The 16,768-nt window shown below is 44.5% G+C and overlaps 1 protein-coding gene across 8 annotated transcripts in view; it reads right to left on the reverse strand.

Moving 5' to 3' along the window:
• LOC137418139 (REST corepressor 1) overlaps nucleotides 1–16,768 on the reverse strand; it is a 64,471-nt gene that overhangs the window by 32,335 nt on the left and 15,368 nt on the right. For all 8 annotated transcript variants that reach the window (XM_068104133.1, XM_068104131.1, XM_068104132.1 and 5 more), the window contains exons 3-4: nucleotides 16,417–16,497; nucleotides 2,728–2,780 (exon numbers count right to left, since the gene is read on the reverse strand). In XM_068104133.1, coding sequence (XP_067960234.1) covers nucleotides 2,728–2,780; nucleotides 16,417–16,497 — 134 coding nt within the window. The remainder of the gene's footprint in view (nucleotides 1–2,727; nucleotides 2,781–16,416; nucleotides 16,498–16,768) is intronic.

Raw genomic sequence — 16,768 nt, forward strand, 5'->3', positions numbered from 1 at the left:
GGCCCACAGCCCTCTGACTTCGAACAGGTGGGGTATCCGCGTTGTCCCCCTCATCCTCTCGAGGCCGCCGCCATGTATTGTCGTTCTCCGCACCTGCTGTTCCCCACCTCCCCTGCGGAGATCTAGGCGAGGAGGTAGGTTCATGGACCCCTATTCGGTGGGTTAAGGCATAATCATCTGCCATGGTGGCTGCGTCCCACAACTTTGGTACTTTCTTTTCCTGCAGGTACACTTTGATGTCCTCGTGGACACACTGCTGGAATTCCTCCACCAGGATCAAGTCCCGCAATGTTTCGAAGTCTTTCCCGACTCCTTTTGACTCACACCACCGATCAAACATGTTTTCTTTCACTCTGGCAAACTCCACATGGGTCTCACTCTCCCTCTTCCTGGCATTCCTGAATTTTTGCCTGTAAGCTTCCGGAACCAACTCATAGGCCTTGAGGATGTGCTTCTTCAGTACCTCATAATCTGCACATTGGTCCATTGGTAGCGCCGAATAAATTTCCTGAGCTTTCCCCACCAGCACACTTTGCACGAGTATGGTCCAGGCCTCCTCCGGCCAGTTTAATTGTCGAGCCACTTTCTCAAAGTGTGGGAAAAATTTCGCGACTTCCTTTTCACTGAACGGTGGAACCAGCCTCACATGTCTGCCCACATCCCAGGTTCTCTGGTTAGGTGTCGACCCCGTCAGCAAGGGTGGTGCCTCTCCCCGTTCTCTCATTAACTCCAGCTCCTTGAATTTGATTTCTTGCTGAAGCTCCATGTCACGTTCCTTTAATTCCCTTTCCGCTTTTCTCTCCTCTGCTTTTCTCCCTTCTAACCTTTCCTGGAGTTCTCGTTCCACTCTCCTTTCCTCTGCTTGTTTCTCTTCTCTCCTCTCTTCTGCTTTCCTTTCTTCTTCTGCTAACCTTTCCTGGAGTTCTCGTTCCACTCTCCTTTCCTCTGCTTGTTTCTCTTCTCTCCTCTCTTCTGCTTTCCTTTCTTCTTCTGCTCTTTCCTTTTCTGCTTTCCTTTCTTCTTCTGCTCTTTCCTTTTCTGCTTTCCTTTCTTCTTCTTTTAACCTTTCCTGGAGTTCTCGTTCCACTCTCCTTTCCTCTGCTTGTTTCTCTTCCCTCCTCTCTTCTGCTTTCCTTTCTTCTTCTGCTCTTTCCTTTTCTGCTTTCCTTTCTTCTTCTTTGATCCGTTCCTGGCTCCGTAATTGCAACTCCAGTTTCCGGAGCTCCACGTCTTCTGGTTCTTCGGGTAGCCACTCCCAGGCTAACTCGTCCCATGTTCCTAATCCCACCATAGATTGTATCACCGTGGCCTGCAACTCTGCCTTCCTCAAATTAGTTCGGACCTCCAAGTTAAAATGTTTGGCCAATTTCAAGAGGTCCGACTTTAGCAACACTCGGAACTGTGCCTCACTCGGGGTTACCCCAAAGTTCTGTGCCACAAACGCCATGGTGCCTATCGTTAACACCTGTTAACCTTCACCCAAGACTTTACCCCAATTTCTCAAAAATATTTTACCAATTAATAATTAATTAATAAATTTTAATTAATAAAAAATTCTTATTTTATTATTTTATACAATTTTAAATCCCGGACGAGCCCCCAATTCTGTTACGTGGTCCCCTCGGTGACTACCTGGTCTCGGTGACCCCCGGACCGTGAGAGGACCTTCGCCAGAAAGTAGTATTATATAGATGCGCTTTCGCAACGCAATCCCTATGAATTCCACCCACGAGACACTGATGTTCAAGAATATATTTCCCAATGGTACTGATACCATACAATTTCCAATGACACAACCACGGAGATTTTCCCCGAGCAATCAACAATACACCACCATCAACAATCTTTCAATGACAATCAATTCCCTATGAATAAGATGGCCATCCTATATACGTGTGTCCCGGTGAGTACTCACGACACCCTTATGGTCTCGGTCCCGCACAATGTCTCTGGGCCCCTCCTGACCAAGATGATAGTCGGCGTCGCCGCACTCGGGCGGTTGAACGAACCCCGGGTGGACGTCTCCACCGGGCAGGTATCGTACCAGGCCCCGCGGCTGCAGCCTCTCGTGGCTACGCGGAGCGGGCGCGGTAAAGCAAGCCAAAAGCCCCACGCCACTTGCCAGGCGTGCTAGGCCCCAACCTGCGACTCATACGCGTCTTTTTAGACGGGGCCGCGAACGGTACCAGACGCGGGGTCGATGCACGGCCCCACGTCAACTTGACGTCTCCACCGGGTCGGTATCGTACCAGGCCCCGCACTCCTCTCGCCAGACGGGCTTCGGAACGCCGCTTTGTCACGCAGCGCAAGGTCGAGGCCACCTTTCGTCCGAGCGGGGCGAGGAAGAACAAGAAGCATACTCGTCCTTTTTTCCTCGTGTCGTTTCCTCTTCCGTTTCCGGTCACTTCCGTTTCCGGCCACTGGTTCAGAAGGGCTCCTGACCCTCCAATCACAACAACCCTTAATATACTACACACGGATAAGCAAAGATCTGAATATTAATTCACATAGATATGTAACAAAAGATAAATCCCATAGGCCCTATTTTCCAATCACTTTACACAATTAGATTTCTGATGAAATGTTAAGATTTCAAAAAGTATCTTACATTTAAATTTACCATCGGCAGGGCTGAACACCTCGGGCTATAAACACATCAAATCGTCCAAACAAAGGAGAAATTTTCTCGAGAGGAAACATCATTGAGATATCGTTTCAGTCAGTCACCTGCTCCACATTGTAGCCATGTTTTTCCTTCGCAATGGTGATGTATTCTTCCACTAGAAGGAAACATGGCAAAGTGAATAACAGTCGTCATTTGCTGGAAGAGACAAGGTTAGACGACAAAAACAAAATGTTTCCTACTTCTTGCATTTTACCTTTGTAAAAACATCCCGCAGCATACGGAGACAAAATCTCCCAGCATTTTACAACACGTACATTGGAGTTTCCCAACATTGCAAGAAAACTTTCACTTTTAAAGTCATATGAAAAAAATAAAAATAAATAAATAGTGATAGTTCTGTTCCTCCCCCTAACCAGCCTCTCCTATGATCCAACTCCTTCCGCTCTCTCAGCACTCCGACATTCCCCAGCTCCTGCAGGGTTCAACTAGGATGGAATTGCTGCGAGTTCCTTCTCCCAAAATCCAGGCTTCTCGAAAATATGCTCTTATTCCTTTCCTCTCCAGTTTGTGGAACCGCCTTCTTGAAAAGGTTTAATCCCGACATTCCCTCCAGAGCTTCAAGCAAGCGGTAACACCACCAAAAACACCGTCGGGCCACCAAAACGTGGTCTTGGGGGGCCAGTATGGCCACTTATGTCAAACTATTCGATACATCTTCTTCATCGATGTATTTGGTCGTTATCATTATGCAATGTCAACCAACTAAACTTGCCAAGGGGACTACGGGTCATAGGGCAAAGGTTGTAGCGACTTAATTTCGCCCCCCGCACCCTTTGCGTGTAGCACCACCATATTAATAGGGCAGAGGGTATGAGTGACGCTTCAGAACCCTCAATTGTATCGCGAGTAAGAGGACTCCCCCCTCCATGTTATTTTCACATTCGCTTAGCCTATGTTGCTTTAGACGCGACTGCAAAAGATCCGGAGGAATTCCCGTTTTATTCCTTTTTCTGCCTTGGGAAGGTGTATATATAGCAGCTTGAGCGTCGTTCCACATTATCGCAGCATTTTTCGAAGCCCATTTCAAATGGCAAAAGTAATAACAACAATAATGACGATAGCATCTATCTATAATTCCAGTAATCTCTGTGTGTACGTTTGTATGTTTGTATGTTTGTATGTATGTATGTATGTATGTATGTTTGTCTGTGACCGCTGTTTCTCGACAACTACCGGTCCGATATACTTGAAACTTGCCAGGTATATTGCTGGGGACCCGAGGATGTGCCTTTTCAAGGTTTGAAATTAATCGGACAAGTAGTTACCGAGCTATGGCGATTTAGCCGTTCGCCGTTCGCTTTGGCGTTGCGAATGGACCAAACCATTTCATGTAAATAGAGGGGGGGGGGGGTTCTGTGGTCGTTGCGAATGGACCAAACCATTTCATGTAAATAGAGGGGGGGGATATAATTTTAGATATATATATAGTACGGGCATATATATAGTACGGGCATGCCCTAGTAATAATAATGTTTCCATTATAGTACCATATTGCAAAATAATAATATAATAATCTATCTATAATTCCAGTAATCTCTGTGTGTCTGTGTGTGTGTCTGTGTGTTTGTCTGTGACCGCTGTTTCGCGACAACCACGGGTCCGATATACTTGCAACTTGCCAGGTATATTGCTGGGGACCCGAGGATGTGCCTTTTCAAGGTTTCATATTAATCGGACAAGTAGTTACCGAGCTATGGCGATTTCTTTACCAAACTCCGCAAGCCGTTCGCTTTGGACCAAACCATTTCATGTAAATAGAGGGGGGGGATTGTCACCGTACTCGCAAGCCATTCGCTTTGGACCAAACCATTTCATGTAAATAGAGGGGGGGGATTGTCACCGTACTCGCAAGCCGTTCGCTTTGGACCAAACCATTTCGATTTCGCACATGGACCAAACCATTTCATGTAAATAGAGGGGGGGGGATATAATTTTAGATATATATATAGTACGGGCATGCCCTAGTATTAACAATAACAACAGTATGTTATGAGGGTTTCTTTCCACCCATTGGTTGGACAGCTAGCCTGACTCCACCCACAATTGTAACCTGGGGAAAAAAAATTATACAGCCAAAATTTTTGTGCTGTGTGAACCCAAAGACATCTTCAGAGCCTTCAAGCTCACAATCTCCATGTCCTCCCTACAAGGTTTCCATTCAGTGTAAAATGACCAAAGTGACTGGTATAAGGGTCACTAAATATCGAAAGGTTGGAGCAAATAGGCATCAGAGGCCTTGTAAAAGTCACAGTACATAGTATAGGCCTCAGGTGTCAGCACATGGGCCAGTGCAATTGGAATCTATCCGTGCTATATGACCACGATGTATTATACATGTTCGTAGGCAGCAGGAATGTTTTTGCTTCAAACCTGCGTTATTTTTTATTTTCGGAAGCAATCAAGGCAGCGTTCTGTTGCGTATACACCACCCAAACTATGTGGAATTCTCTTGAGCAAGGGCATTTACCAGAGGTTCCACGGGTCCTTGCTTGTTACAACTAATAATGTCCAATAGAGACAATCCAAATAATACCAATATTTTTGAAACAGCCTGTAGAGTGCCATTTTATCCTCGGCCTTCTTCTTTTCCATGAACTTCAATTTCGTATCCTGCTACTGTATATTAAACAAGTCAATTCTCTGCACTGTATGTATGCGTGTGTAGCGGCTACCGCTGGGTTTTCACAATCGCCTTGCACCTATCAAGGACGCGGAGCGATCACCATGCCGGGCTCGTCCAGGACGCCCGGGCAGGCCCGCGCTCAACTTGCCAGGCCTCGGTCGGGACGCCCGGGCAGGCTCGCCCTCAACTTGCCAGGCCGCAGCCAGGACGCTGGGCCACGCCCCCTCTCGCCTTTCCTGGGCAAACGCTCCGGGATAATATGTATATATATTGCTGCCCGATAAACGGGCTTTTCAGAGTGCCTGAGTGTTTGGTTTGATTAAAGCAACTCGGATGAATTCCAGCTTTTTGTCGCGTCCATTCTTCCGATCGACGTGGGAGCCCCAGCTCCTTCACGTGTATATAAATCTGAAAATCATAGAAAACTAGAACGGCACTCTTCGATGTCACGACGTCGACTGATATGTCTCCGCTCACATTATTACATCATTATAATACTTGTACCAAGTTTGATTTAAATCCATTCAGCTGTTCCCAAGTTATCACATTTTACCTGACATGACATAATATCCCCGTTTCTGATTTTATAACAGTATATTTACAGTATGTTAGACCCACTTTGGAATATACGTCACCCGCATGGTTTTGTGGCTTAACTAAAGCCCAGAAGGAATGTTTGGAGAAATTACAACGGAAAGCGTTACGTATAATTCTCTCTGGTGACTTTTGTAGAACCAAACCTTATGCAGACATTTGTCAGGTACTTTTCCTGTTCTTTCTGAGAGGCTCGAACAGCTCTCCTTCAATTTTTGTAATGTACCTTTAAAATCAAACATACACAGAGATTGGCTCCCCCACCTAGGAACAATTACTTAAGGAACTCTGACATGTTATCTTCTATTAGATGTTGAACCAACTGCTATAAGTGCAGCCCCATCCCCTTTATAACCCCCATTTTGAATACGAATTGGATGACGACCTTGTGTTAATGAGTTTGACGCCTATTGTTTTTTGTTAGATATTTGTGTTTTTTCTTGGTTTGATTGCAATTTTATCTTATTTATTTGCCATTTTATGTTTGAGCCATTTTTATTTTTTGTGTTTATCCCTACAATATTTGTAAATTGACGAATTCAGCCTATGGCTGCGAAAGTCTTTTTGGAATAAACCGATTATTATTATTAGGAGACCATTGGTACCTTTTTGAAATTGCTAAGATTATTATTACTAGGGCATGCCCGTACTATATATATGCCCGTACTATATATCTATCTAAAATTATATCCCCCCCCCCCCTCTATTTACATGAAATGGTTTGGTCCATTCGCAACGCCAAAGCGAACGGCGAACGGCTTGCGAGTACAGTGACAATCCCCCCCCTCTATTTACATGAAATGGTTTGGTCCAAAGCGAACGGCTTGCGAGTGGTGACAATCCCCCCCCCTCTATTTACATGCAATGGTTCGGTCCAAAGCGAACGGCTTCCGGAGTTTGGTAAAGAAATCGCCATCGCGTACACAAACGCGCAGGAAAGCGAATGAATCGCAAATTCGTTTTTATTAGTTGTAAAACATAGTTTAACGCCAACATAGTTTGCAAACGTGAAATAAATGAAAACGCTCTCAAATGTGCCATCCGAGGCAGAGTGTGTCCGCCACGTTCGGCACACGCGATAGCTCGCTGCTCTCTGATTGGTTGAATCGTTTTTTGGACATATCTCGGGAAGTAATTGTCCGATTAATATGAAACCTTGAAAAGGCACATCCTCGGGTCCCCAGCAATATACCTGGCAAGTTTCAAGTATATCGGACCCGTGGTTGTCGAGAAACAGCGGTCACAGACAAACACACAGACAGACACACACACACACAGAGATTACTGGCATTATAGATAGATTATTCTGATTCCATGAAATTTGTTGGCGACCTACAGGTGAAACAGTTCATCATAGCAACTTGAAATTTTGACTATGTATGGTATACCACTTCACTTGATGCATAGCCTAAGTATGATGTCATAGGTCACGTGACCTGGTGGCCATATTGGATATACTGAAAATCATTAAAATCTCCTCCATTTTTAGACCTATCGAGTTAAAACTTGGCATACATATAGTCCACCAAGGCGAAGACCCGTTTTCTCCGATTTCAAAAAAAATTTGCGAGCTAGCCTACAGCGCGCCAATTAAAAAACTGCTGACTCATCATTTTTAAAAATTAACATTGCGATTCCATGAATTTTGGATCGACCTACAGGCCAAACCATCAGTCAGATGAACTTGAAACCTTGACCAATTATAGTATGTCACTTGATTGGATGCATATCCCTAATAATATGACCCTACTGCAAAGCCGCAATGAGCCGGCGAAGCCAAAGCCGCAATGAGCCGGCGAAGCCAAAGCCTCTATTGAACTTTTTCGCAATTGTTTATGCATACTTCTGCATCCGCAAGATGGCAGCCTCCATGGAGCGATTTGGTGCGTCAAAGCTTCGAAATTCTCAAAGGATCCAGCAAAATCTGGCTTTTCAACATAATACGTACGCGTTCATTCACAACACTGGCTTCGCCGGCTATGACGTCATAGGTCATGGGACCTGGTGGCCATAATGGATTTAATGCAAACCTTTAAAATGCATCTTTGCCTTCATTTTTCGATTGATCGAGTTGAAACTTTGACCACTTGTACTATGCCACGTGATTGGATATGTGGGAGCTGATGCTTGCTTTATCAAACCTTTTCTCATTAGTTTGCTGGATAGGCTGAGAATGCACATCTCATGCTTTGTGATCTTTTTCTCTTGCATTTGTTGTTCTGACCACAAAGCTGGTATGTGTTTGTCTCTGCTTATATGAAGATTTAAAAACACATTTGGGGTTTTTCCGGAGAACAGGGCACCCCGTGTTGGAATCTGACCTTCAAGATTGTATGCGTGGCACTGTGGGTGCATGGCATATTCTTGGAGGGAAACACTTACAATATTCTTATCTACACTGTGCTGGACATTGCCTGCTTGTATATAAATGAAGCTCACTGTGAACTGTATTGGAGAAAGCTCTTATTCTCAAGGCGTTTGTCCTAAGTTCATCTCGGACAAGCGGACATCGAGGCACGATAATTGCTGCCGTGACTCGGATCCGACCAGGCTGTGGACAAAGGGATAGACGATGTCTGGAGATGGCAGCAATTTAAAGAAATTTCCAAAGTTTAAAGAAAAATGCATTTTATCCACAAAGATTTTGCATTTAAAACGTTGTTGGCTCGGTGAACTAGCGCAGGAAGAGCGAGAGCATTCTGGGGTATCATGGATACTGGAATGCTGGGGAAATGGAGGGAAGTGCTGGAGCGATATGAGGACAGTTGTGATGTGTTGAAGATGGTTGATTGATTGATGCTTGATGGAGCCAGTGTGTTTGAAGGCGGCTGTGTGATGGTGGTGTGGAGAGGAGTTGGAGAATGTGGTGGTTGTTGATATTTAGTTGCTGATAAGGCTGGTATTTGGGAGGGTTGACCTTGCAGCTTGAGGAGATTGTGTCCCAGGGCCAGTTGGGGGGAATAATCGTTGGAAAAATGTGTTTTTTTATTAGATGCTTGAAAAATTATAATTGTGGCTATTGTCCAAAGTTTTTGTTTTTCAGCAACGGAGATCCCCAGAAGCACAACACACCAGCACACAGATGTTGCTGCTAGTCATGATAGAGACACCGCTAGTACATAGTGAAGCACTACTGAAACGAGACGTATGGCCAGCAATGGGGGAATGAACTTGGGTTTCATGAATAAAGATCAAAGTAGGATAGATTTGGGAAGATCCACCTGCACTCACAATGTTGTAAATGTCCCTCAAGAGAACCCAAGCCTGATACAGATCGAGGCCAAGTGTCACCCAGAACCAAGAGGATGGGTTGGATTGGGAAAAAGCTTTAGTCACCACACGTCATCTCACAGGGATAGGCATCTTTGACCATTTCGGTGTATTTTTTGGGTTACTGCAAAATTATTTGTGGTCTTCAGGGTCTCTGCAGTCTTCAGGGTGTTTGAGTATTCAGGGCCTTTTGGGTCTTTAAGGGTATTTCGGTGCATTCAGGGGTCTTGGTAGTCTTCAGGGGTCTTGGGGGAATTAAATAATAATAATAATAATAATTCATTTATTTTGTATAGTGCTTTTCAAGTAGCCCAAAGGCGCTTTGACAGAGTGAAAACATAATGCATAACAATACATGAAATGATTAAAGACCATAACAATACATGATTAAAGGGTCATCAAAGATATGATGGGTTTCAGCAGTTTAATTAAGAGGGTAAAATCAGAGAGCATGAGATGTCTTTCAAATCATATGATTTCTCCACATGGGACAATGTTTGTTTGCGGAGATAAAGCTTACCCATATTTATTTGATAACTGGAAGGGAATCTGCCATTTGAGCTAAGTGGCATCGGAAATCTTGATACTGAATGATATACAAAACTCAAAACTTCGGACTAGAAGGGAGGATCTGGGTATAACAAATTGGCTTTCTGGATGGTTTGGCAGCCTTGGGTACACCATATTGTCTTGGATTTAATGGGGCCTTACGATAATCGTTGGCCTCGTCTTAGCTGTGTTCATAATGAAACGTATTTTTCACCTGTGTCTTGAGAGATTTTTTCCTAGCTCTAAGTCTCTGTTGGCTCAACGACAAGTGAATGAGAAAGAGAACGAAAACGACAACGAGGAACCGCCCGATCCACCTGTTACTCCGGATCCCCCTGAGCCCACATCCATGGATGAATTCGACACAAAGGAAGTCACTCTTTTTGGGGGGGGGGGGGGGAGGGGGGGGGGATTGCCATGCTCTGTACTCCAAACAGGAGCAGATGATACAGGAGATTGACAATATTATGTATTCCCCAAAACAACAACATGTGCGAACTCTTATGAGCATGGACCTAAATTAACCTCGATTATCTGCAAGGACCGCGTTTGTGCGAGATGGAGGGAGCCAGTTCCACATGGGAGTTGGTCACCCTCTGGTGGAGCACATCTTCATCGGACCAGATGTCTTCGTTGCAGATCTGAAATGTTAATGGAATTCCATAGAGAATGTTCTATGATACTAAAATTATTTTTTAAATATTTGAACAGGAGAAAGGAATGTGGGAGCTGATGGTTGCTTTATCAAACCTTTTCTCATTAGTTTGCTGAACAGGCTGAGAATGCACATCTCATGCTCTGTGATCTTTTTCTCTTGCATTTGTTGTTCTGACCACAAAACTGGTCTGTGTTTCTCTCTGCTTATCTGAAGATTTTAAAACACATTGTGCGTTTTTCAGAACAGGCCGCCCCGTGTTGGAATCTGACCTTCAAGATTGTATGTGTGGCACTGTGGGTGTGTGGCATATTCTTGGAGGGAAACACTTACAATATTCTTATCTCCACTGCGCTGGACATTGCCTGTTTGTATATAAATTAAGCTCACTGTGAATTGTATTTGAGAAAGGAACTGGCCAGATTTGTGCCCTCCTTTTTTCCCGCACGTGTAACTGCTCCGTAATAAAAACGGCTCATATTCTCAAGGCGTTTGTCCTAAGTTCTTCTCGGACAAGCGGACATCGAGCCACGACAGATACATATCCTAAATATGACGTCATTAGTCACGTGACATGGCGGCCATATTAGATTTCATAAAAACCTTTAAAATGCATCTCCGCCTTCATTATGTCATTGATCGAGTTGAAACTTTGACCACTTATAGTACGCCACTTGTGTTGATGCATGTCCTAAGGATGATGTCATAGGTCATGTGACCTGGAAGCCATATAGAAAACCTTAAAAATGCATCTCCTCCTTCATTTTTCGATCCTTTCAGTTCAAACTTTAAATAATCGGATCTGGGCTGCCGTTGTCAATGACTGGCGTGCACTTGTCCAATCAGTGTGGAACGTCTTGGTCCCCGGATCATCACTGCTCGCAGTTTTAATTATTATAATTACATGATCTCTGACCTTTGACCTCTTGACCCCAAAATGTAATCAGTTCATGTTTACATTATAATACATACCTGTACCAAGTTTTAATTTCAATCCCTTCAGCTGTTCACAAGTTGTTATTTTTGTATACAAGATTGAGGCTCGTGTAAGAGCTAACATTAACGACAAAAACAACAAACGGACACAAGAAAAAATAAAGGGAGCGGGAGACAAGATGAGGAGAGAGGGGGAAGCACGCGAGTACAACATTTGAGAGCAGGGACATCTGTGGATCTGTGGGAGGGAGAGGGCTTGGGGGGGATGAGGCGTGGGAAGAGGTGTGGGGGTGGGAGAGGTAAAAAAAACAAAAAACGCATGGACACAGCTAGGACTGCCAGGAAAGAAGTCGGTATTTCAGAAACAGTGGATCTGGGGTGAATTAACAGGGGTAGAAAAGATCAAGGTTTTGGATGGGGAAAGACAAGAGATGGTGGTGAACAGCTGATTTAAAGACCTGGAGGGAGGAGTGGGATTGAAGAGATTGAGGGGGTTTGTTCCAGAGGTGGGAAAATAGGGGAATGAAAGAGTGAAGGTGAGCAGGGAGCCTTGATTTTGGCAGTTTCACCAAAGAGGGCTGCTGGTCGATCTTGTGCGGCCTGTAGGAGTATTTGGGGGACAGAGCACAGACAGGGCTGGGGTGGGCTTGGCCAGAGACGAGTCGGTAGAAGACAGAAAGACTACCTACCTGCCTGTGGTGAGTGAGTGAGTGAGTGAGTGAGTGGCCCTCACAATCAGCTTCATTGCGGGAGATTCCAACGATTCTGAAAGCTTTGGTTTCAACAGCGTGAAGCCGAGCTAGGTGTGAGGCAGGAGCACCAGCCCAGAGGGGAGACAGTATTCCATTGAGCTGCGGATGAAAGCCTTGTATGTGGTGGAGCTCAGGTCTGCCAAGGAAGGACTTCGCACGATGGAGGATGCCCAGTTGGCGACTGGCTTTGGAGGCCAGTTTGGAAATGTGGTTTTCCCAGGAAAGATCATGGCAGATTGTGAGACCCAAGGGCTTGAGTGATAGAACTTCCTCAAGAGGATTGTTGAGAAAGTAGATGGGAGGGTTGTCCAGACGGTCTTTTCGGAGAGACATAGTAAGAGTGTGAGATTTGTCAGGATTGAAAGACATGTTCCACTTGTTTGACCAGTCTGTGATTTTGTCCAGGTCTGCGGTATGGAGCGGCAGAGAGTGGAGTCATCAGCAAAGAGATAGAGAGGATTTTCCAGAGAGTCGGAGAGATCATTGATGAAGACCAGAAAAAGCACAGGGCCCAGAACACTGCCTTGGGGAACTCCAGCCTGAACAGGAAGGGAGATGAGAGAAATCCATTCAGGGCCACACGTTGACTACGAACAGAGAGGAAGTCCGCAAGCCATGCGTGGAGATTTCCATGGATACCATAGGAGGAGAGTTTGGTGAGCAGAGCGGGGTGCCAGACCGTATCGAAGGCACGTGATATTTCAAGGGAGACAGCTCTAATTTCCTGTTTTATATTGAGGACCTCCATCCATTGTTGAGACAGCAGAAGCAGCATGTCCAGAGTAGAGTGACCTGGTCTGAATCCAAATTGATGATCAGAGATCAAGCAATTGGAGAAGAAGAAAGATTTGATATCCGAAGCAACGATGGATTCCATAACCTTGCTGATTATTGGGAGCAGGCTGATTGGTCTGTAGTTGCAAGGATCTGTTTTTGCACCTTTTTTGTGTAAAGCAGTAATGTTTGCTGATTTCCAATATCCTGGCAGATGACCTTGAGCAAAAGAGAGGGTGAAAAGAACAGAGAGAGGGTGAGATAGAGCGGCATAGCAGAATTTTAGGACCCGTGGGCTGATGCCGTCTGGTCCAGTTGCAGAATCAGAGTCGAGGTTTGACAGAAACTTATCTACCTTGTCAGGAGAGAAGGACACAGAGTCCAGGAGCAACTGGGTACGACTGGGTACGGTGGGTTCAGAGAGAGAGAGAGCAGTTTGGGACACAAGATTTTGAGGCAAACACAGAGTTGAGGCATTCAGCTTTTTGCACGTGCAGAGTCAGCTGTGTAGCCGTTTGAGGTAAGGGAGGGGATGGAGTGGGAACAAACATCAGAAACAGATTTGACAAGACGCCACCAGGATTTGGAAGAGGGAGACAGGTTTGAGAGTTCACCCTTGATACCAAAAGTCATCACATTTTTATCTGACATGACCTCTGACCTTTGACCCCAAATTCTAATCAGTTAATCTTTGCATCATTATACATACCTGAACCAAGTTTGACTAAGACCCCTTCAGCCGTTCTCAAGTCATTGCAATAACGAAAACCTATCACGGACGGACAGACGGATGAACGAACGGACAGACAACCTGAAAACATAATGCCTCCGGCGACTTCGTCGGCATCGGCATAAAAACAGGGCCAACCTCCCCCCCCCCCCACTAGGCTGGGCCAAATCAGGGGTGATTTTCAATTTTTCATACTACAAGGTTGTAATTTACCTAAAAGTTGTGGCTGGGTAACAGAAACAAAACCATGAAATTGTTTTTCAAAAATATTGACGTCTTACGGTAAAACAGCCCGTTACCATAGCAACCGTTACAGACGACTCAAAAAATTCTTAAAATCGATGATTTCTCAGGCTGTGTGTGACCCCCAGAGTTGATTCTGGGACCAAAAGATGCAGAATTGAAAGCCAAGGATGATTGGATAGCTTAACAATGTCTGTGACACAATTCAATACAACTTTTATCCCAAAAACTCATTTTTATCTCAAATTTAAGGCATTTGTTTGAAAAAAAAATGAAAATTTTGCTTTTTAATCATAGGATAATCATTAATCAGAGCTATAGTCAAATAAATGTACTTTAAATTAACTTTTGTCATTGATTAAGCTTTTTTGTCTCAAATTTAAGGTCTGACATTGAACATTGATAACAAAATAAAAAACCTAGTCCCAATTGTAATCAATGGAGGCCAATGACTTCTTAGTCACAACCTCAGTGGATGTTGCCAGTCCATGCAGCTTCTCCCTGACGCCCTTCACAACCCTGTATAGAGCCTGGAGCTGCGCCTCAGATTTGGGGGCCTTGTTAGTGTTCAAATCTGTGGCGAGTCCAAGTGTCCGCTCTGCTGCGTCATTGACAACTGGGAGTTTGGCCACAACTTCCTTGCCATGACGATAGCTGTCTGAGGTGGGCCACTGTGCAACGGGGAGCTTGACAAAACTGGAGTCAATACCCAAGAGTTCAAACATGCTCCAAGAGTCGTAACCAACAAAGTCTTTGAGGGCTTTACTCCCGAATTGCTGTGAGGCTGGCATCTCCTGTATCATGTTATGTGCAGTCCCATGGTACCTGAGCATAGCCCTTCTCATAGTCTGCTTGTCAGATGACGTTCTGTCCGAGAAGAGTGCCAAAGAGACCAATCTCTCTGAGAGGTACCACAAATGGTTTTGTAGCTTCTCTCGGGCCACAGTCACAAAGGACAGAAATTTGGCAGGCCACTTTGTTGGATTCTTTGCGATACTGGCCTCAGCCTTGAGGAGGTTCTTCATCAGGTACATGTCGTTAGATGGTGCATCTGCAGCACTGGTACATGTCAACCACGCTTTAGTGTAGAAGACTGACATGAATGCAGCGAGACTGGTTATGTCTTCCAGCTCTTCGGGTGTGTAGATATCTCCCAGCTGCCAACGGAAGAGTGCCACCTTTATAGTGTATAAAGTCTTGCTCATCCAACGGGCGTGGTGGAATGCCCCAGGAGCTTTGATAGTGATGGTCCTCATACCATCAGGGACAGTCCCTCCAAGAAACAGCAGTGTGAGGTGTGCCAGCTCCAGGTAGTCGTGTCGAAGAGTCTCCTTTGTGCTATTGTCCATCCACGTCTGAAGGAAGGTGATGGTGGCATGTACATGGCCAGCCAGCTCTCTCTGTTGAGCAGACACCTCGACCAATGTGGAGTTGCCCTGGTCCAATTCACTCCAAGTGTTGAGCAGTCGCTTGAACAGCTGTTCATTAGGTCCTGTGGTGGGGCCATACACTATTGAGCAAGACGCCCCTCCAACCAATTCGTGGATGTGGTGCCGACACGCCAGTTGCAGAAGACTCCTGCCAAACTCAGTCTCCAGTCTTACTACGACTCCACTCTTGACCCCAGAGTTCACTGCCGTTGTATCGAAGACAAGAGCGCCTATCCTTGATGTGTGCAAGGGCGCCTTGAACGCCCTGATGAATGGTTACAGTAACAACCGAAAGCAGGCATTAAAATTAATGATTGTAAGCTGCTTTTGTTAACTTTTTTTTATTGAAATGAAGATGGCCAAATTTAAACAACGTTATAACAGTTATAAAAACTGGACAATACAAGGTTGTAAAAGACAATTTAAAGTAAATTTAATCTGATTAATGGTTATCCTATGATTAAAAAGCAAAATTTTCAATTTTTTTCCATAAATATGCTTGAAATTTCAGACAAAAATCAGTTTTTTGGATAAAAGTGGTATTGAATTGTGTCACAGACATTGTTAAGCTATCCAATCATCCTTGGCTTTCAATTCTGCATCTTTTGGTACCAGAATCAACTCTGGGGGTCAAACACAGCTTGAGAAATCGTCAATTTAGGCATTTTTTGAGTCGTCTGTAACTGTTGCTATGGTAACGGGCTGTCTGACCGTAAAACGTCAATATTTTTGAATTTTTTTTTCATGATTTTGTTCCTGATACTCACTCACAACTTTTAGGTAAATTACATTGAATTAGGAAAATCACCTCCGATTTGGCCCAGCCTACCCCCCACCCCCCCATAAAAACAGACCATCAAGTCGAAGGGCCGTATCGTGTTTCGGAGCAAAGGGACGAGTAGGGATCTGAAGTTTCAGGAGGTAACCCCCCTGGGAACCTCCCCATGATCCAAAATCGAGTTAACAGATGCAAAAACAAGTTAAGTTAACAGACGACCTGATGGACTGATGATGGAAATCACAACCCATTTTCTAAGTTAATCTCTTCGAGATCGAGATGAGATGTCGTAATAATGGTTGGAACTGCGATTAAAAAAATTAATTCTTACAACCTTAAAAATGTGCATATTTCAATAAATTAGGGTCAGATGGAAATCAACAAAAGTAGACTTACACTTCGCTTCAGGTATGTTATGTTGAGGTGACCACACCAACATACCCATCACCTCTTTCTCGTTCGGACGTGGAGGCGCGTCTGTAGAAACATGCTCATTCATCATTATAATACATCTCTAGCTGTATAAATCTAGGCATAAACATATTACATCTGCAAATATGGTGGCATTTCTTATGATGCACATTATGATGCATGATTAAAACAATCTACGTTTGAATGAATCATTCGTTATTGACAATTGGTGATTCTTATTACCTCCGCCACCGAAGGTGGATGGAGGTTATGTTTTCACCCGTCTGTCTGTCTGTTTGTTTGTGAAAAAGTTGTGGACGGATTCGGACGAAATTTG

The sequence above is a fragment of the Myxine glutinosa genome, chromosome 11 (genome assembly GCF_964187855.1).
Source record: "Myxine glutinosa chromosome 11, kmMyxGlut1.1, whole genome shotgun sequence".
NCBI classification, from domain to species: Eukaryota; Metazoa; Chordata; class Myxini; order Myxiniformes; family Myxinidae; genus Myxine; species Myxine glutinosa.